At 37.0% G+C, this 21,569-nt stretch overlaps 3 protein-coding genes across 4 annotated transcripts; 1 reads left to right on the top strand and 2 right to left on the bottom strand.

Annotated features, from left to right (window-relative positions):
- Positions 1 to 4,307: 4,307 nt before the first annotated feature.
- Positions 4,308 to 11,627, bottom strand: LOC110375475 (protein 60A). Its single transcript, XM_021333590.3, has 7 exons — positions 11,170 to 11,627; positions 7,440 to 7,629; positions 6,792 to 6,946; positions 6,104 to 6,304; positions 5,251 to 5,324; positions 4,901 to 5,035; positions 4,308 to 4,601 (listed from the first exon to the last, which is right to left on the bottom strand). The coding sequence occupies exons 1-7, from the start codon at positions 11,540 to 11,542 to the stop codon at positions 4,476 to 4,478; spliced, it is 1,254 nt and encodes a 417-aa protein (XP_021189265.1). The 5' UTR covers positions 11,543 to 11,627; the 3' UTR covers positions 4,308 to 4,475.
- Positions 11,628 to 13,934: 2,307 nt separating this feature from the next.
- LOC110375429 (protein CWC15 homolog) lies at positions 13,935 to 15,980 on the bottom strand. Its single transcript, XM_021333529.3, has 5 exons — positions 15,815 to 15,980; positions 15,522 to 15,666; positions 15,021 to 15,300; positions 14,797 to 14,901; positions 13,935 to 14,682 (listed from the first exon to the last, which is right to left on the bottom strand). Exons 2-5 carry the CDS (start codon positions 15,650 to 15,652, stop codon positions 14,545 to 14,547), a joined length of 654 nt encoding a protein of 217 aa, XP_021189204.1. The 5' UTR covers positions 15,653 to 15,666; positions 15,815 to 15,980; the 3' UTR covers positions 13,935 to 14,544.
- Positions 15,981 to 16,408: 428 nt separating this feature from the next.
- LOC110375428 (RNA-binding protein 39) lies at positions 16,409 to 21,434 on the top strand. 2 transcript variants are annotated; one of them, XM_021333526.3, is made up of 8 exons: positions 16,409 to 16,567; positions 17,523 to 17,577; positions 18,627 to 18,706; positions 19,252 to 19,930; positions 20,009 to 20,275; positions 20,365 to 20,580; positions 20,819 to 20,943; positions 21,033 to 21,434. In XM_021333526.3, exons 2-8 carry the CDS (start codon positions 17,524 to 17,526, stop codon positions 21,319 to 21,321), a joined length of 1,710 nt encoding a protein of 569 aa, XP_021189201.1. In that variant the 5' UTR covers positions 16,409 to 16,567; position 17,523; the 3' UTR covers positions 21,322 to 21,434. The 2 variants fall into 2 exon arrangements, with proteins under 2 accessions (XP_021189201.1, XP_021189203.1); XM_021333528.3 differs by lacking the exon at positions 16,409 to 16,567 and adding an exon at positions 16,771 to 16,794.
- The last annotated feature ends 135 nt before the right edge of the window (positions 21,435 to 21,569 follow it).

Here is a 21,569-nt window from a genome sequence, read left to right as displayed (position 1 = left end):
AAACAAGTGACGATTGTCAAGAGTTTTATAGAGGTTTTTGCGTGACAGAGACAATTCGTCTTCTGCATATTAATTCGGATAATTGAAGCTACTTTTGTATAAGGTGTTTTAATACGCCATTACATTGGTATTCAATTGCATGCATATTGCAAATCCGTAGAGACTGCAAATGAATTAGTCTACCAAAGTTTTCATTAAGTGCAATTCGTAGTAAGAACATCACTAACGTCGATCAAGTAGTTTGAATAACAATGAATAAAATACTTACAAGCGGTTTTCAGTGGTTTTGCCCGAGTTCAATGGAAAATACTTCTGAAACCCATATTGAAAGTATTTTACATCTCTCTCACTCTAGGATTTTTACCATTTTCATTCTACACAAACTCACTTAAATCGGTACATTTATACATACATACATACATTTGTACAAAAGTATAAGACACTTGAACTTAATTTAAGTCATAATTCGAGAATTATATAATTTCAAGTGAGACAAGCTTACCTCGACGAAACCAGAACAATATACCTTTTACTGATTATTTTTGTTTACCTACTTTCTGTAACCCAAATACATATTTTACGTAGGCATTTTTATATGCAATCCAATTCTTTCGCCTCTCTCCTAATAAAAGAAGCGTTCACATATCACATTGTCCTATTATAGGCTTTTCTAGACTACTCTTTCGTACCAAAGAAAAAATTTTCAAATCAATCGCGATTTTCTGGTAGAAAATCAAATAAGCAGATATACACATAAATACCTAGTACTTACTAAAGCCTGATATACGTACTTTTTTGCCCAATTTTTCTGTGCAGGCAGACATTCATGTAAATTAGTATAGCATTGTGGATGAGAAATGTACATCTACCTTGAATTCAGGACCTCGGTTTCCACCCTTTATTTGTAGCGAACAAATAGTTTCACAATTAATTTGTTTGGCAACCTTCAAGGACCTTCCTCAAATACAAAACATAGAAGGGAAACGTGACATACACCTATACATCTAGTTTTCTCTGCCATTTTAAACGGAAGCGTTGTGCGTTGAGAGGACCTAGGTCGAGTGCCAGGCCTAGGAAGCATTAGAGTAGATACGTAATGATTCACACAACTTGCTAGGGATGTGGGTAAATTACACAAGCAGTACCATTCATAGGTACTGCAATGCACTTAATAAAAAAGGATATTTTATAAATATGTATGTATCTAATAAATAATGATGTACCTAATAGATCGAGAGAGGGCGACTGCTAGACAAAATTTCAGCCTTTATAAAATAACGTAGGTCTGGCAGTCGCTGGCTCTAGGACTGTAAAGTTAAACATGCTATTCAATTAAAATTTTACTTCGAATATTTTTACAATTAGATTTTTGATTTGCTTTCTGAATTCACATGATTTACACACCCAATATTTATAAAGTACAACGTGTAAATTTTCACTCAAACACAAGGCAGACTAAGGGCAGGTTTTAGAGCACCATTATTTGGCGGATTATAAACTTAGTACCCTATAAAAAGCCGACGAAGATACTCAGAAACCTATTATTGGTTCATTACTGAGGCAAAGGTAAAAACTATATGATCCTTAACATGACTAAATCAGCTACTATATTTTTTCGCAAAGATTAGTTGCCAGTTTGACAGAAATCTAGCACAAACAGAGTGAACATAAATAAAGCACACAATAGGCTTCGTTAGTGAAAACAACCCCTTGCTATTATTTTTTACAATAATTCCTGATATTGTAGGAACCTACTAAATTCATACACTACACTTTGTGTAGGGACTTTGTAAGTTCATTGAACTAATAAATACACAGCCCGACCCTACATAAAAAATAATGCAACAGGGTACAGTAAATATCTTTCAAGTAAGTATTCTCTGATGAGCCAATTGTTTACTTTCTGCAATAACTTATTAGCTATCTTACGTTGTTTACGCTATGCAGTTATCGTCGCAAGCCTTGCAACGGCAGAGTTGCTGTAAATGACAACAAACAATTATATTGATACTCTTATCTATAAACTGATTTACTACAAACACAAATGTTAAATACTGGATTCCTAGAAGTCATGTTACATGAAGCAAACCGTCTGATATAAAGAAAGTAAGTGTTCGATATTAAATGTGAGTGTTAATAAGCAAAATCAGAAGATGCAACCATTGTTAAATACTTTTAAAGAACATATTATATCAAAAGTCGTATGAAAATGGTCGCATTAATACGGCTATAACTTAACTGTGGATCTACAAAATTACCTGTACATGTTATTTGTAGGGCAAAACGTATCTTACATCAAAAATAGACAGGGATAAATTACAATCATCTAGATATACAGACTCATTTAATATATTGCTCTATATTATAGGTATATGTATATTGATGATACATGTTTACCGGCCATAAAAACAAAGAATGATTTAATAATATATATGGTAATGATTGAACAACTAAAGTACATAACAACACGTGTAGAACGGAACTGATCTTCTGAATATTAAAATCAAGTATAACAAAGAGACCGCTGCTATGGCGGTTTCATTAGCAATTGCACAGACGTTCGAGACTCTTGGGGCGGTATTAGTAATGTGCCGTGCTAATCGAATATATATCAAAGCTATAAAGTTCATCGACTACATTATAAAACGGGCAAGTGCAGACTCGCCAACCGAGGGCCACAGGCCCAAGGGTTTTGTGAGTAGGTTCATTATAAAAAGGCTCGTAATTATATTAAAAAGTACCTGTTTTTATATTAAAGATCCGGTCAATTGAGAGTTCGGCTCAGCCCACAAGAATTATCTACGTAAAATTGTCCAAACTTCTGTATCCTTATCCAAAACTACTGAACTGATTTGAAAAATTCTTTCATAGGGTTAAAGCTAGATTATCCCCGAGTAACATAAATTTTATCCGGGTACGGAAAGAAATTCCCCCCATAATTCAAAAACCATTCCTTGTTCCCATCCACAATTAAAAGAATGACTTAGTTTTATCGTTTATTCAATAAAACTCAGAAACTAAACGTCAATCGTCAGAACTTATGTAGGTATATCAATCACCACTGAAGAATCTCTACCTCATCCTCCGAGCCTTTTTCCCAACTATGTTGGGGTCAGCTTCCAGTCTAACCGGATGTAGCTGAGTACCAGTGCTTTTCTGCCGGATGTAGCTGAGTGCAGCTGAGTACAAGGAGCGACTGCCCTATCTGACCCCCTCAACCCAGTTACCCGGGCAACCCAATACCCTTTGGTTAGTTAGACTGGTGTCAGACTTACTGGCATCTGATTACCCGTAACGACTGCCAAGGATGTTCAATCACAGCTGGGACCTACAGTTTAACGTGCCATCCGAAACACAGTCATTGATGCCTAAGATATACTTAGAAAGTACAAAGTTGACAAGTTGCAATTGTACTTGCCTGACCTGGAATCAAACACGGGCCCTCTTACTCGAGAGGTTGGTTCTTTGCCCACTAGGCCACCGCGACTTTTCACCTGAAGAATCTCTACCTAATATTTGAAGAATCTCTACTTAATATTTGAAAAGCGTAAGTTCTCTACCCTGTATTTTGAAGATAAAACTTCTGACAATTCTATCTAATAAGACATCAGGATTCTTAAGTTCCTAAATCTTCTCAATCCTAAAAATGAAGTAATACACGTAACTGTTTCTTAAAGAGTGAACAAAACAACACATTTACATTATTTCGAATGAACGAGCGAATGAACGATTCGACCCAGTTATAAAAATGTTAATTTTGTTACCAGCCCAAAAGGGGATCTTAAGTTACGTTTTACAATGAGTAATAGCTTTTTGTGACAGTAGGTAAGTACTTTATTTGATCCAGTTAGGTAGTTCAGTTATATAAGGTACTTTAATATTACCTGCCAGGACTTGAATGGAGGGTAGTATGGCGATTATAGATTAAATGGGGGGCCCATTTAAGTCCTGGCAGGTAATATTAAAGCACCTTATATAATAAACGTTTTATATGATTGTAGCGCCCTACGGTTCCACACGCGTCCGGTGTAAGTTCTTTCAAGTTTTCGGACGAAATATGGCCTATGTTACTCTGGGGTAGTTCAACTTTCCAACAGCCATTTTTTTTTTCAAATCGCTTATTACACCTAAATACCTACAGATAGACTGCTTCATAATATAAAAACCTCAAACATGAAAAAAACTTAGTTGTACCTATGAAATACTCATATTCATTTAAATCCTGGTAATTTCTATCATAAGTACTTTTACATGCTAATTAGATTACGGGAAAGGTCTTTATTTTTGGGAACACAAAAAAAAAATACTTTTTATAAAATTGTATTTCTTCATTTATTTATAAAAAATCAGATCAGACAGGCATTTACTTAATAATACACAAACTTAAAACTAATTATTGAGTAAAGCTTCGTATATTTGTGTGAAGCGTAAAGTATTGTTGGGAGACTAGTGTTTTTGAATACGTCGTGTGGCCGTCAATGACAGCCGCAGCTTTTCACCACCATGTTCTTATATTTACGAAGGATGACGTTTGAGTCATCTGTGTAATACAGCACGGATATTGGCGACAACTTGATCGGCGCACACGATGGTTTTGGCACCTGAAATAATTAAAACGACAAATATAAGAAGCGAAATCATAAGGTCACATTTCTGAAGACCCTTTTAGGGGATAGGTATCCCCGTTAGTAGCAACCGCACACTTCTAACTCCCATTTTAAACGAAAAACTACTAGTTAGTAGAGTACTTATAAATTTTTTACCATTTGTTGGACCATGGAATGTCACTAAGCTCACCTTATTTCTAAAACTTAATATTGTAGCCAATGATTAAGCAATTAACTCGAAACAAATATTGCTATAGGTACCTATCATCTTCAAGTTTATGAATATTCCTCACCTTAGTTGGATTAAGTAGATGTACAAGTGTTTGCACTATGGCATGGTTTGTGGCGTTCTTGTGCGCGTTCAGGGGGAAATTGCATTCGCCACTGCAGTAAAACGCTCCATACCCATCTGGAGCTATGATCCAATCCTGTAACATATCCAATACATACGACTTAAAAGAACTTTTAAATATGAAATACTGAAAATCATAATTATGAATCATCGAACTATGATTTCTTATCCTATGATGAAGGTATGTTCCATATTGCAAAAACTGATGCAATATTTAAAAAAATCTACCAACTTTTTCTAGAAATAAGAAGATCAGATGATAAAATAATACAGAAAACAAGTAAAACTGACCTGCCATTCCAAATCCTTAAAACTAACGTAAAGAGTTTGTATCTCACAGCTTCTCGTCGTCCAGTGCGACGTATCTGAAACGGACATAAAACATTAGGATATAGGTAAATAGATTATCTGTATAGGTATTTCTCAATTATATTTTTAAACATATGAGTAACAATAGTCCAGCGATAGTCATTCATGATAAGACGGATAACGGAACCAAATGTACGCATCATTCGCATCAGATTAGTTTGATATAGGTACCTTTTCCTAATATGTATTAGTCATCAGTTCCGCGTAACTGTAGGAGCTTTTTATCAATAGTCACGTAGCCAACATGACGCGAGGAAAATTAACGGGAAAACTAGGATTTCGTAAATTCATAAACATTCATGAAACTACGGAATTACCTAATAGCTGTTATTTTTGTCTATTTCATGTTCTTGGTCGTAAATGAAGTTTTATTGAAATCAAATAATTTATAGATTGCTGAACACTAGACCAAACTCCGATCATCAAAGCTACAGCAAGGCTTTATTCAGTTAACCCGGATATTTTCATCTTTTGCCATGTCGTGTACCTGTGGGCACGGCAAATGACGGCAATGTCCAGCCAAGACGAGCCAAGCAATGCGCAAGAACCTTTTCTCAAAGCGCTTCGTTGTATTACCTACAGAGATCTATTCTCCGAAATCAACTGAAATAAGTACAGGACTCAACTGTTATAATTAAACTGCCTCATAATTTAAAAACACCACCATCAGGACACACAAATTCAAATGGGATAGGTATCGTAAACCTTTAACTTGTAAGCAAGTTAAGAGAAGATCGTAAACGGTTAATGTGATTTAAACAAAATTAAAGCTAACCTGTGAGGGGATTCCTGAGATAGTTCTCAGAATATCCGTGTGAGCGCCAGCGCCTCGCTTCTCGTTTTCGCCTCGCGCCTGCGTCTGCGCCCCCGAGCTTAGGACCGTTCTTGAAAAATGCCACTAAAAATGGCTGCTTCCCCTCCACAATAACCCCTCTAGGTTCTTCCAATCCTATCTCTTCAGGCTTCACGTGACGTTCTGAAGATAAATAAAGAACAATGAGTATTTTATGCCATGCCACCTAATAAATAACAAAAACCTTTTAATTGATGAAATTCTGAAATATTTTCACATATTTTTTTATTAAAATTTACAAAATTCTGCTCACTCACTTTGTTAACTTTAACAAATAATAATTAAAAACATAGTACAACACTATGTTTACTAGTTTTACTTTCTCGCAAGCACAACGATTACAAAATCGCTTTTTGACGGGTATGAGCCTCAGCAATTTATTTGTTCTCTAACTAATCTGAACCTACTAATTAACAGTTTCTTGGATATCACTGACTAATAGAGAAGTATTTTTGATATTTCCGAACCAGCTGCTTAAATACATTTACACCATGTGTTCTTCAACGGGGTTTTCGGAAAATGGCCTCTTTATAAAATTACATATTGTGGCAAAAAGTGGCTTTATCGATTACTAATAAATATAAGATCGAATCGATAATTAAAATATTACCAGGCTGTGAGTGAGGATGTAACGTGATGAAGAATCCTCTGTTATCAGCGGGTGAAGAGAGCCACGCCCCCAGTGCGCTGGTGACGTTCAATTCCAACCAACCCTCGGCGCCTGCGCTTGTGTTCACCGCCGCTACTTTCTCCATTTGCAAGCTCCTGGAAGCCGAAATTAAATAGTTTTTAGAGATGCGGATGAAAGTACAAACTACACAAAACTTTATAGCGTCTTGGCGCCGCCACACCGCTTCTTAATTTATTTTTTTAAACTGTTTTTTAAATTTAACAAAAGGTGTATTCAAAATTGAAGGAAGCCTTTTAAGTAGTGTGGTATTCATAGCCAAACAATACACCTAAAGTACCATAAAAATACACTTCTGGCAAAACTACGCTTAGGAACATACCTACCTAGGTAATTTCTGAGATAAGAAGATTTCCATAGTAGGTAATATTAAGTCCCGTATTCATGGTAAACATTAGTTTAGTAACATTGTTGATGAACAACAAGAATGTTACTGGAAACAAGTACTTTCCCTATTATTATTTACACATTGTCAGCAACATATCGCCAGCAACTCGGCAACATGTTGATGCAACTTTGTTTTTTATAAACGAAAGTTTACCACTAATACGGGGTTTTAGACTTACGTACCCCATGTTGTCGACACTAATGACTCTGTGTGCGACCACAGTATAGAGTGCAGTGGGGTCTTCTGTATGCGTAGGTGCCTGATGGAGACGCAGCTCAGCCGTCATCAGCGCGGAAGCATCACCCGGCGCGCCTGTCACCTCGAACCAGACGTGTCGCCCGTGGCCGTGGCGAAGTGCACCAAGGTGATGCCCTGAAATTATATAATGAATAATTAATACGAGTTTTTCGGTAGTACAATTTAGATTTGTACATTTATAGAACTTGAGTTTAATTGTATTATAATGAATACGTCCTATAGGACCCATACGACATAGTTGGGAAAAGGCTCTGGAGATGATGATGTAATGAAATCGCCCCTTGGAGGAATCTTAGGTGTAATGAGCATTGAGACATTAGGTACACTTTTTACCGCGGTTTTTTAAATTTTTACGAAACTATCCATGCCCGATCACATAACTATCTAATAGGACATACATACCTGTCTACTTAATTATGGACTAGACATTGTGCATGTCGCGTGTCTTAGTAGTACCTAAGTAGCTTAATTTACGAAATAAAAAATAGAAAATAATGAGGACAATTTGATTGTTTTTGAACGTAATTTATTACGTCCGCTGCTACGAGACGCTACGGCTTTTTTTTTTTTTTTTTAACGACGTAAAAAATCATCAAATGACCCCTCCCGCTGTGGGTTAGCAGCGGTGAGGGAGTGTCAGACTCTTACTGACTAAAAGCCGTCGTGTTCCGTCGTAGGCCTTATGTGCTAGGGCCGCGGTACCTCTTTCGAACAACCCGCAGCCCCGGCAGGCCTTGGCCCTGCTGGGCCCCTCTGGGGTTGCTGACATCTCTTTGAGGAGCGCGTGGAACAACGCGCGCCGCCGACACGGGTCTGTTGTCTAAAAACAGACATGAGCGATGAGCCACCCGAACTCACCGCCCACAGACCCACGCCTACGGTGGCCGGGAGTCGTCTCGCGACACCCGGCGCCCGTGGTGTCTACCTGCTCCAGCGCGGCGGCCGGGATGAGAGGTGCGAACTCTCTGACGTTCCGCCGCCTCCTTCTCGAGCATGACTGCTTCGCAGAAGGAGGCGACGGCATCCCATTCCCTTTCGCCCCGGACCATGGCTTGAACCAGGGCCGGACGCGAGAGGTCGCCGCCGCCCACAGCCTCGACGAGGACCCGGCGGGAGACGCTACGGCTGGCTACGAAATATTCAACAACTGATAAAACTATGTTAAACAACTTGTGGAAATTCAAAATAAAGAGCTTTTTTCATTTATCTCCGAATATAGATAATTAGATTTGATAGTATTGAACTATACATAGGTAGATACTAGTAGGTAGATATAACATTCATATAGTGAAAACAGAAAAAGTCATCATCATCCGAGCCTTTTTCCCAATCATGTTGGGGTCGGCTCCCAGTCTAACCGGATTCAGCTGAGTACCAGTGCTTTACAAGAAGCGACTGCCTATCTGACCTCCTCAATCCAGTTTCCCGGGCAACCCGATACCCCTTGGTTAGACTGGTGTCAGACTTGGCGCTACTGGCTTCTGACTACCCGTAACAACTGCCAAGGATGTTCAATGACAGCCGGGTCCTACAGTTTAACGTGCCATCCGAAACAAAGAAAAAGAAAAGAAATAATTGAAAAAGTATAAAGAGATAAATCAGGTCCTTTCGCAAATCGATAATCGATCGTCATACTTGTAAGTATTTATTAATAGGCTGCAATTTCCTTTTTATAAATTGTCATTAAGAAGTGTGCATGTGGTATATGGAAGCAAAAGGTAAAAATATAATTATATGCATCCACACCTAAACTGACGTAACAACTTAAAAATATAATTCTAAATCTAAATTCTATTAGATATTTACTATTTAAAAAGAATTGTGACCAGGTGTTCCAATATTCCGGTTGTAATTTGACTCCAACTACAGGTGTATGTAATAAATAAGAAATATTAACTTTATTAACGTTAAAACATAGCATTATGTTTAATGCATAAGCCATTATGAAATTATGATTATTCATGAGAGTTAAACAAATACAATCAAATGAACATCGAAGAAACTAGTGGCGTCGTAGAAAATATCGGCATAATATTATTAGAACTGTCTTCAATAATATTATGAGTACATATTTCCATTGGAGGTAGGAACGCAGTAAGAATTTTCACCAACTTATGGTTTACTGTTTGATTATTTTAATAGTGAAATGGCTTTATGGTGCAACTCATTCTAGTAAAAGTATAGAAGGCAAGTCAACTGCTCGTGTGGAAATACCAATAGTATCATAGATTTACAATTGTGCAATTATTGCATTGCACCTGCCAATGTTTTCGAGAAAGATTGACAAGGATACATTCGTTACAAAATATAAGGATATTTAGACAAAAACTATTAATATAGAATATAGAGTAAGATAATAAGGAGGAAACTTTTTTAATTTATACCCTAAATGCGCTGACACTATTGAACCGATTTAATTTTTTTTTCACAGATGGAAATCTACATTATTCGGTACAGGAAGTTCTCCCCGGATGCGAGTGAAACTGCGGGAAATAAATACTACTCTATAGATGAATGCGAAAAACAAAGCTACTGCAATCATCTAGCTAAATTGTATTTACATAATGAGTAGATAAACTTATGTAACTTAAAACAATATTGTTTATGTACGAGCCATTCATTATTTTCCTTGAATAGATAGCACTGCATTGCATTCCAGAAAGAACCGGTAGCCAGCAGACACGTATATTATGTTACAACTTACAATATTATATTCTCACATCAATCGTCGTGTTCTCTCATGGCTTTTTAGTAGAAACCTCACCAGCGAAGTTAATATTTTCATGAAAATTAACATTTCCCATATTATTGAAAGTTAAAAACAATAAATCGTCTTTAACGGTCCATTTAACTTTTTTTATGTATTAAATATATGTATATTACCCAAATCATTTAAATACATCTATTTATTTCGTTTAGCTGTGTCTCTAAACCCTGTAAGTAGGTAACTAGTACGTACCTACCTACATACCGATGTTGCGACTTTCTGAAAATTATAATTAGGTAAACGAGCCTAAAAACTGCTTGAATTTCCATAAATGTACCTAAGTGAGTAGATAAATACCCATATTTTCACGAGTTATTTGTAAAATGAATAAACAACGTAGTTTTCTGTTCCAGAGCCGACGCCGATCAAATCACACTCCAGACAATTAAATTGTCAATACCACAGTACCAAGAATGTTTAAAAAATTGATGACTCAACAATTTTGTCTACTAATCTTTTACCTGACCCTCCAGGTAGTTTGTATGGAATGTTCTTGTATCCTTCTCTAAAACAAAAGCTTTACGGAGGACATAAAAGGGCCAACATTCACAGCATGTGTCATTAAGTTAAAACAATTTATTTCACCGGCACTGTCTCGTTAAGCGATTAAACGAATCATTAGTTATTTGATGGCTGCGTATCCTCTGCACTCAAGAGAACGAAACTATGTTCAACAGGAGAAAATTATAATTCTAAGTCATAAGTTACACCTAAATTAAAAACAACTTTCGTGAGAAAAATAGGCACATAAGTAGGTAAACACAACGGGATTTTAATTATTCATGGTATTCCAAACACGACAGCCAAAATATGCTCCATTATCATCCAGTACAAATGAAGTTGAGCAAATAACAAAAAACTACTAAATATTAGCTAATTAAACTCACTCTTGCTCTGAAAGGTCATGATGAGGTCGCTCTCGTCGATGGCATGTTGCTCATCACCACTGAGAGCCATCTCGGAGCTGCGAGTAGGACGGGCCTGCTCGTGTTCCTCAGCCAGTTGCTTGTATACGTCCAACAAGAAACTAGGCGCCGAACGGTCCAGTGGAGGCGCTCCAGCTCGCCGTGGTCGCTCTCCGAGACCTAAAAGCTCCAGGATTTCATGTTCAACAACCATCCGTTCGTGTCGTGTCATCGAGTGATGAATAACAGTCTGATCAACGCCATTATCGATGTACAATCCAGAGAGAGTGGCCTCAATGGCAACAGTAAACAAAATGAAACACGCGCACAAACATGCCGTCTTCTGGCCAGCCATGTTCGCTGTCGGAGCGCTCACTCGACTGGCGAGAACTGAGCGCAGAGGCGCGCGGCGAGCCCAGCCGGTGAACCTGCCCACTCAAGGTAGGCCGCCGCCGCCGGCGCCGCACTTGCCACATTCCTCCCCGCCTTCGCCTTACACACATCGTCCGTTTTAATAACGTAAACACTAAACATTGAGCCGGACACGTCCAGCCAGCCTGACTGCATATATAAGTTCATACTCCGCACCGAAGTACGATGCAAACAAGAACACGTCACTCGGTAAGGTATTATACAACGATTTGCATAGATATGATAATACCTCTTAATAAAACGACTTGAACCTTAAAGTGACCCACAAGAACTAAGTAGTGTCTAACATTTTCCGTGGTTTCAGAAAGTGGGTCCTACGGAAAATAGCTGAGGAGAATTTCTGAAGATGCCTTTTATACCACGCTGTATAAACGGGTTATGTTTTATTAGATTGTTCGTCATCACATTCGCAGGCGGGTAGGTGTACCAATTTGACCACCATCATAATTAGGGCACGATTTTCCTAGTTGATCTATATTTGTTTGGTCCACTAATTCCTTCGTTACAGCTTAACCTGCTCAATTAAAAGGGTGGTGTGCCACAATCCACCAAAGATCTATTTTTAATTTCAAGTTTTCCTGTTGTTTAGTAAATGAGTAGTTATTCTTAGGACTACCTGCTTACGTAGGTTTGCGTATGTAGGTACCTGCTGTTAGACAAATTACAGAATGTACTTATGGTATTATGAAATATAGGTACCTCTATAAAATAATAAAATACCTACCTACTAATTAATAGATACTTAAACATCTTGATAGAGATATAAGTATCTTGCAACATTACCTACAATACCTACCTACTTATCCCACATGGAATTGGACTAATTAAGTATTATTGAATAAAGGACACCTCATAGCTATTTGTCTGCTGTACCCAGTAGCTACCTCTGTGATGAACTGAGTAGACAGACATACATAGGTATTTACTTAACAAAAATATTCCGTAAATTTTGGTGGCATAAAATTTGCTACCTGCCACCGGGGCGCTCTTATCTACCCTGACGTTGCGGTGGGAAAGAGGTATAATAGTAATGGTTATAACGCCATAAATAAAGTGCCTATAAAAACAATGACCAAAAGCCTAGGTGCTCCCACTGGATTTCCGCATCGCTGTCACCGGCACCGTAGTCTTTCCTGCAGCAAGAGTGCAGGTCGCAGGGCACGACACGCCAGTATTAATGACATAATCCGTCGTGCTCTTGTCACCGCCGGAGTGCCAGCCGTTTTAGAACCCAAAGGCTTAGCACGTTACGATGGCAAGAGACCAGACGGGATGTCTATAATGCCTTGGAAGATGGGAAGGTCTTTGGTGTCGGACGCAAACTACGGCGACACCCTTACACCTTCCCACCTTCCCAGTACGGCGAGCTGAGTCGGTGCAGCTGCTGCAGCCGCGGAAAACCTCAAAAGGCGCAAAATATGTAAACCTCATAGGCAATTATGGGCGTTTGGGGTTGAAACCTTGGGACCATGCGGCCCAAGTGCGCACACTCTTTCGAGAAATCAGCAAGCGTTTAGTGGAGTCCACTTGTGACCAAAAGGCTGGCCTATAAGTCGGTCAAAGAATATGCATTGCCATTCAGCGTGGCAATGCAGCCAGCCTTTTGGGCACGATCCCAGCTGACAGCGATGCGGATGAATTTTTTGATACTTACATAGTTTTTGTTTCCTTTTTTTATTTTAGTAAATATTTAGTTTAGGTAGGATAATGAAGTTTTTTCTAGAATAGTTTTTAATGTTAATTGTAAAAATAATAAAAATACTTTTTAAAAGGTAAAAAATAACATTTGATTTTCAGCAATAATTAGCAAAATTGTATAAAAAATATATTACAAGATCAGTAAAGATTCGATGAACACATTTAAGAATTAAAATCCCAGCAGCGTCGGAGAAATATTTGAAATTGCCTAACTTTAAATGTTTATATCCTAAAATGTAATTCTCGGTAATAGTAGATCGCCAACTTAATTTTACTCATTTAGATTTTTCTATTTTCTTTTCTATCATTCGCGCCGTCATGAGCAATCATTAGACGCGTCTTTTATTGAAATTGATACACAAGTTCAGTCTAATTTTAAACCAATGTGTGGGTTTGACTAACATAAATACATAATACCCATGGGATGATAAAGAGATTACCCTCCCCTGCACTGCGTAGTCGGGAAAAAAATAGGCGCTTCATAGGTTTCGCCTACACGCTTCGGGGTCTCGGCTCGGCCCTGCGTAAGCATTAGATGTCTTTAGGCTGAAACTCTTCATCTAAAGACCATTAATTATTGGTATTAAGTTGCGAAAGTAAAATAAAAGAGAAAGGTAAGCTTAAGAATTATTTTTATTATGAAACTTATTTTAATACTTATTTACTAATACTTATACATAAATCTTATAAAAGTACTTATTTCGTAGAAAGTTACAAAAACAAAAAGGAGTACAATAATTATAATTGGAACACATTTTTTGTATGACCTATATGTAGTTACATAGCATACAAACTTTTGTATTTAACATACAAAAGTTGTTGTGTTGTTTTTACAACAAATAAAACCAGTCAAAAGTTCTAGAAAGTTATTTAAATTATAAAGAGGATGTCTATGATTTGAATACGATATTGGACAAGTTCTATGATATTCTGCATAGCAGCAATGCAACATCAGCACGCTAAGTATACACACATTGAAACATACTGTAACGCTAACCACATCAATCAGGATTTCACCATATGTGCTTGGTAAGCTTAGCCCCATGTAAAGTTAATTAGACACAATGTAATTTAAAAAAATAAAAACCAAAATATTTTCACACCTAGATAGCCAATTAGAATACCTCACAATGAGCAGCTATGATTAACACGTGTTTACACGTACTGTAATCAACTGAATAAAATTAAAATTAATATTGTACAAATTGACATTGTAATTGGCTGACACTACTTTACATACTTTTCCATGAATTTCTTATGGAATTCTGATCTTAAGGAATCATTTATGAATGTGTTGCCTTTCTTCTCAGGCTCTGATCGGGCACAGTTTTTAAACACTACATCATCATCCCACCGCCTTTTGACCTGTAATGGGAAAATTATAAATTAATGTGACTTTCTTTGTTTATCATAAGTCTCAATGTAGGTTACACAGAGAACATCAACTATTCTAACCTAAAGACAGTAAAAATCACTCACCTTTAAATCATTTTTTTGTCCTGCTGATGAATAATTCAGTAAGGGATTTCCAGACAGAATATTCTCCATACGAATTCTTTCTTCCTCCTGCTTTCTTTCAGCCTCCTAAAATGAATGAATTTATAATTAACAAAAAAAAACAACCTTACAGAAAAAAAGATTATTATCACAAAGCTTTTGGCAAATGTGCAGTATTATCAGCGTCTAGTTATATAAGGACAAACCTTTTTCGCTTGTTCAATAGCTCTTTCCTTTTTAATTTTATTCAACTCTGCTAGCAATGCTGCAGTGTCATCATCAGAGTCGTCCGAGTCTGATGAGTCTCCTTCCAATGGATCATCAGCATCCAAGCTGGCTGCGGGCACCTGGTCAATTTTAGGTCTCTTAGTTAGAGGTTCAGTAGCTCTTCTTGTGCTCGAGCTTTTGCCTTCCTTCTCCCTATCGTCTAACTCTTTACGGAAATCCCTTGAACGCAATTCATCAGTGGTGCCCTGTCCTTGTTCCCTGAGAGAAATGAATGCTTTGTTAATTAAAAAATACTTAATAGATGAACTAATTACTTAATATATTGCTATCAGGTATTACAATTTTATTGTTTTTTTAAGTCTTAATATCACAGTGTCAAAACAATTGACAGTTAATGGTCATGGGTTCATTCTTAACAGTAGGATTTATGAAACAACATAGTGAACTCCAAAATCAGTCTGTTAAAGTTGAATATATACCTGTATTTGAGTTTAGTGTGTCCAGGTAGATCTCGACTGGAGTATTGACGAGATATTGCGCTCAGGTCTTTTTCACCACGACCCGTCCCTCCCCTTGCTGGGTCGAAAGTAGGCCTTGCTGCTGTTGTCATATTCACGGATTAATCTAAAACCAAAACACATTTAGCTTAAGAAAACAGTCATGTTATTAAATAGCTAAATTTAAAGATGAATGAAAGTTTCATGCGTGTCGATAACGATAGCATCCGAATAACATACAACTATAATACCAAAAAACTTTACATCATACGTACCTTCGAAATTTAAATTGGTCAATCACTGAAAAAGTGAGAGAATTGCAAAATTGATCACAATATTCACTCACAATCACAATATTCCTCAAAATGGAATGAAAATATTAAGACGAATCACGGACGGGACAGGAAATTAAGAAATTATAATTTGACAGTGACAGTTTTTTTAGTTTGACAACATAACAGGAACGAAGGCCATGAACCAGGAAACACCTTCGCTCGCTCCGACGCGAACCAACATCCTTGATCGATTTCTCAAAAAAACATTTAAAAAATCCTGAACTATGTACAAAGACTGTTTACAGCGCGTGCTGAATTTCAGTCTAATGTGAGATTTCTGAGAACAAAAAAAATAGTTTCGTAGAAAACGATAATGGCATTGTTGCTTACGACGCGACGTTTCTGGGCTTATGCAAAAATGCTAAGACCAAAAAAAAAAAATCTTTTAGGGACATTCATCTTATGAATCTCGCTGACTTTTTTTCCCATATTTACTTTCTATTTTTTAAATACACGTATATGCTAAGATCAGTGCTAGCTACATCTAGCCAGCTAGGACAAGAAATAATAAAAAAAAAACCTTCATTCGTTCAAGAAAAATATTTATCTGCAGTGGTAACACCACGTACGATTTTGCTTCTGCTTGTCCAATGCCTAGCGCCAGGACAAGAAATAAAATAACAATTATCCCCAAAAGAATTGTGTATTTGTGCCGTGCTCCTTAAAATAATTGATATCTATCAAAAATACAAGGTAGGTGTATCAACATAACCATAATTGATCAAATTATTATTGCAAAACTGAAACCAACCTCTCGACGAGGCGCGTCAAACAAACCATATTGAGAGACGCCATTTTGTACCTACTCATGTGCTCATTTTAAATTTTCCTTCATCACTTTCACTCAAGTTACATAAATAAGGTATATATGTACCGCTGTTATTTGTAACCTGGATAGCGGCGTAAACTACTTGTTTAGAGTAAGAATACGACCAATTGGTAAAATCACTGAAGTTCATCTCGGTTTTGTATCTTTTCCCGGCAAAGCCTGATAAAATTCAAGTAACTTGAAGCTTTAGCACTTGATAAATGTTCTAGAATATTCAGTACCTAAGGCCAGCAATTATCACTGTACAAGCTAACTGCTTCAGTTTTTACTTTTTACAAAATATTATAAATTGCCTTCAAATTATTGTGAACGGCGTCAGCTACTACTGTTTTTACCGATTTCTACTACTTATTGCTCATAGGAACAAAGAAATTATATCGATAATAATTAAGCACTAGACAATACATGAAGACAACTCCGGTTCCTTTTACATAACAACTGGCAATTTTCTGTGTCAACAGTTAATTTCTAGGAAACAAGGTTTCGCCTCATAATCTGGATAATACAACAGACCACAACATGCTTATGTCTTATACAGTCGAAAACTTAGGGACTCTGGGCCTTACTGTCATGAGATGTCATTATTGTACTTCAGTACATAAAATACTTATTGGTTGCTAGCCGTTTCCACCATTTTTTTCTGAACTACTACCTATACCAGGATAAAAAATAGTACCTGGGAAGAGAAGTTCTTCAAATGAAGAATTTTTTAATACACTCAATAGTTTCCTTACCTTCACGGTACAAACAATCAAATCCTTTCTCTATTAGAATAGATTATAAAAAGATTTTATTGAATTTTTCGTACTTTAATTTCAGCATGGCAGAAGATTTAGATGTGGAAGCGATGTTGGAGGCGCCTTATAATAAATCGGTAAGTTTACAATTTTATTGTTCATCCTATCTTGTTAGTCAATTAAACAGCTCATGTCAATATCTAGGTGACTTCTTATTAAACATTCCGTAACAATTAATGAAATCCTTTTACTGACATTGTTGAGTTTCTAATGTAAATTTAAATCTCCAATACACTGCAGAAAACTTAAGCAAATTGATTGTTCCCAGTACCTAATCATTTGATTTATAAAATATTGTGTAATATTACTCACCAATTTTACTTCAATTTATAATGATGTGTAAATACCATGTTACATGCTATTCATTTTTCTTATAATGTGTATGAAGTTATATAATGTAAAAAAGTTGTATTGTAAAAATGATCAAGTATAAGTCACTTTAGGCTTGTCTCTGTTTAAAGATGTTATAAACTATATTTTTGGGAGATTTGAAAATCTGTAGTTCAGAACTAGTTAATTGCATCTTTGAACAGCATCTGGTAAGAATAATAAAGCAAAATTACATTTGAGAATCATTTCTTGTATTTATAGAACTTTGTGGTAATAGTCGAGCATACTTCACCGACCTGAACAGACAGAGAGGTATCCACTACTATACTTACCTAATTTTTTATTATTTGCAAATTCAACACATCCTAACATTTTGAATTGAATCACTTTAAATTACAAAGTCAAAAATAAGATATCCATAGAGCGTAATTTTTAAAAAAGACCATGAGCTGATGGGTCGTAAATCTTTTGCAGAAGTATCCCTGTGTGATGTTAGCGCTGTGTGCATCCTTTGTCAGTGGTTTTAAGAACGGTAAGTGTAGAAAGGGCAGCGAGACTACCATGACATGGATGAACATTGGCTGGTTAATATACCAGCTGTCAACAGTAGCCTAGGCAAAGTAAAAACCATCAGCATTTGTGTTGTTTCATCAGTGACATTTTAACCAAAATGCCATTGTTGAAATACTGCAAATGTTCTCCATGTTGATGTTATGAAATAACTAATGCAATTTTTATTTATTCACTCGGCGTGTGTTGCTGTGGCGCTGCTTCTACCTTGTGCTTTGTGTGACAGGATAACACTTCCTCTTCAAAGCATCGATCGGACAAGTATTCTGATAAGCACAAAGACAGAGAACGCGACGGAAGCCGAAGGTAAGACAACATTATTTTGTACAGTAGATATTGATAGATTTCAATTTTTAGCTGTTCTAGAAAATAATTTGCTTATACTATTCTTAGCACAAGTATCATAATAAATTGTTGATAAACATTGTATTTTGACAAAATGTAATTATGTACTGCTATTTCAGAGAATCCAAAGTTTTGTAAATATAATATTATAACTAGCTTTTGCCCGCGACTTCGTTCGCATGGAATAGTGACTTCCGGCATATTTTTGGTTTGTACCAATAGATGGCGCTATATGTCCGGAATAAATTTTATTTTTATATTTTTTTTTTAAATAAAAACTATCCTATGTCCTTTCTCAAGTTCCAAACTATGTCTGTACCAAATTTCACACAATTCGGTTCAGTAGTTTAGGCGTGAAGAAAAGACAGACAGACAGACAGTTACTTTCACATTTATAATATTAGTTAGGATAAATATTATGTACATTTTAAAATCGTCTTTAGATAATACATAATTATTAGCTTTAATTTTTTTATATATTCTTATCATAGTACATTTATTTCTAGACGTAGCCGATCACGAGACAGGAGAAGATCAAAAGATCGAGACGTACGTCGGTCTAAAGATAGAGATGACAGAAAAGACAAAGATCGTGAAAGGGACAAAGACCGGAAGGAACGGGATCGGGACCGCGACCGTGATCGTGATCGCGGTGGTGAGCGGGAACGTGATCGTGATCGTGGTGACCGCGACCGTGATCGTGGCGATCGCGACCGGGAGCGCGACCGCGGAGAGCGCGAACGGGATCGGGACAAGGATAACAACAAAGATAGGGATCGAACTCACAATAGGGATAAAGATCGGGATAAGGACAAAGAACGAGAGCGTGACAAAGATAAACGAAGGAGTAGGGACAAAGAACGTAGTCGGGAACGTGATCGAAGCAGTCGCGATCGCACCTCCAACAGCAAAAGAGAAAAGACTATTGAAAGAGACCCTGCCAAAGAATACCGATCAAAGTCTAGAGGTCTCGAGCCTAAGTTAGATGACTTGCCTCCAGAAGAAAGGGATCTTCGCACCGTTTTTTGTATGCAATTGTCACAGAGGATTCGAGCTAAAGATCTTGAAGAATTTTTCTCATCAGTAGGCAAAGTGAGAGATGTAAGGTTAATCACTTGCAACAAAACCAGAAGATTTAAAGGCATAGCTTATATCGAATTCAAGGACGCGGAATCAGTACCTTTGGTAAGCAAATCTTAATGAAGTACAGGTTCTTTTTTTAGTTAATTAACTATTTGCTGATTAAAATCATTTTATTTACAGGCCCTTGGTTTGACTGGACAAAAATTGCTTGGAGTTCCTATCATAGTACAACATACACAAGCAGAAAAGAACAGGGTAGGCAATACATTGCCGAATTTAGCACCAAAGACCAGTAACGGACCGACAAGATTATATGTTGGTTCATTGCATTTTAACATTACAGAAGACATGCTCCGCGGCATATTCGAACCTTTCGGAAAAATTGATCATATTCAACTTATGACTGACCCTGAAACAGGCAAAAGCAAAGGTTATGGATTTCTTACGGTAAGTTTAGTCTTAAGCTAGTCCATTCCAATAAGCTTGATAGTTCAGAAGATTACTTAATTATTAAATTCTCAACATTAACCTTACAGTTCCATCATGCTGCTGATGCGAAGAAAGCTATGGAACAATTAAATGGTTTTGAATTAGCTGGACGACCTATGAAAGTCGGTAATGTGACGGAACGGACTGACGGCGGTTCAAGTACTAGATTCGATGCAGATGAGTTGGACCGTGCTGGTATTGACCTAGGCGCAACAGGACGCTTACAGCTAATGTTCAAACTCGCAGAAGGCACTGGATTACAGGTATAAACTAGATTATTTTATGTTATATAAGCTGTTTCCCATGGCTTCACACGCGTCTCAGGCTAGCTCTCCCCGAACCTGGAGAAAACTCATATAGCCGACAATATAGTGAGAAAAAAAAATCCTTTCAGTTTTTAAATCAGCTATAACGTACAATTAAGCTTACATAATGTGCATTATTATAACTATGTTTTAGCATGATAGTTAAAATCGGTATTATAATTGACTTTCATTTCAGATACCTCCTGCTGCAGCATCAGTGTTGATGGGCGCGGGTTCCGCAATGGTAACTCCGCAACCACAAGTGGCGCCACCAATAGCTACCCAATGTTTTATGCTCAATAACATGTTTGATCCGGCCTCGTAAGTGTCTCCTATTATATTTGTAAATACATATTCATCATTTCAATATCTTGAGAAGAGTGATAATAAATATGACTTTTTTTTTTCAGAGAAACAAATCCTACCTGGGATATTGAAATTAGGGACGATGTTATCAGTGAATGTAATAAGCATGGTGGCGTGTTGCATGTGTATGTAGACAAAGCATCTCCACAAGGAAATGTGTACTGTAAATGTCCAACGATAGCGACGGCAGTTGCTTCGGTGAACACGCTGCACGGGCGGTGGTTCGCTGGCCGTGTCATTACAGCCGCGTACGTGCCGCTTGTCAACTACCACTCTCTATTTCCTGATGCTATGACAGCACTTACCCTGTTGTTGCCGTCCCGACAACGATAAACTACAGCAATAAGCATTTATTTTAATTTTGGTCGTGAGTGTATACTGATTATAATATCTAGTGATGACCTAATTCTATGCTAGATAATAAAGTTATTATTATTATATAAAGATTGAATGAGTTTAATTTATTTACTGCATTACTATAAGTTACTATACTCTATCCACGGAAGCAAGAGCTAAAAGGTAAACAAAGAATGACACTTTTTCAAGATGGCGGTATAAACCGATGACAAAACGTCACATTT

Source organism: Helicoverpa armigera, chromosome 6, assembly GCF_030705265.1.
Source record: "Helicoverpa armigera isolate CAAS_96S chromosome 6, ASM3070526v1, whole genome shotgun sequence".
Taxonomy (NCBI): Eukaryota; Metazoa; Arthropoda; class Insecta; order Lepidoptera; family Noctuidae; genus Helicoverpa; species Helicoverpa armigera.
This window is presented reverse-complemented; position numbering and strand designations above follow the sequence as displayed.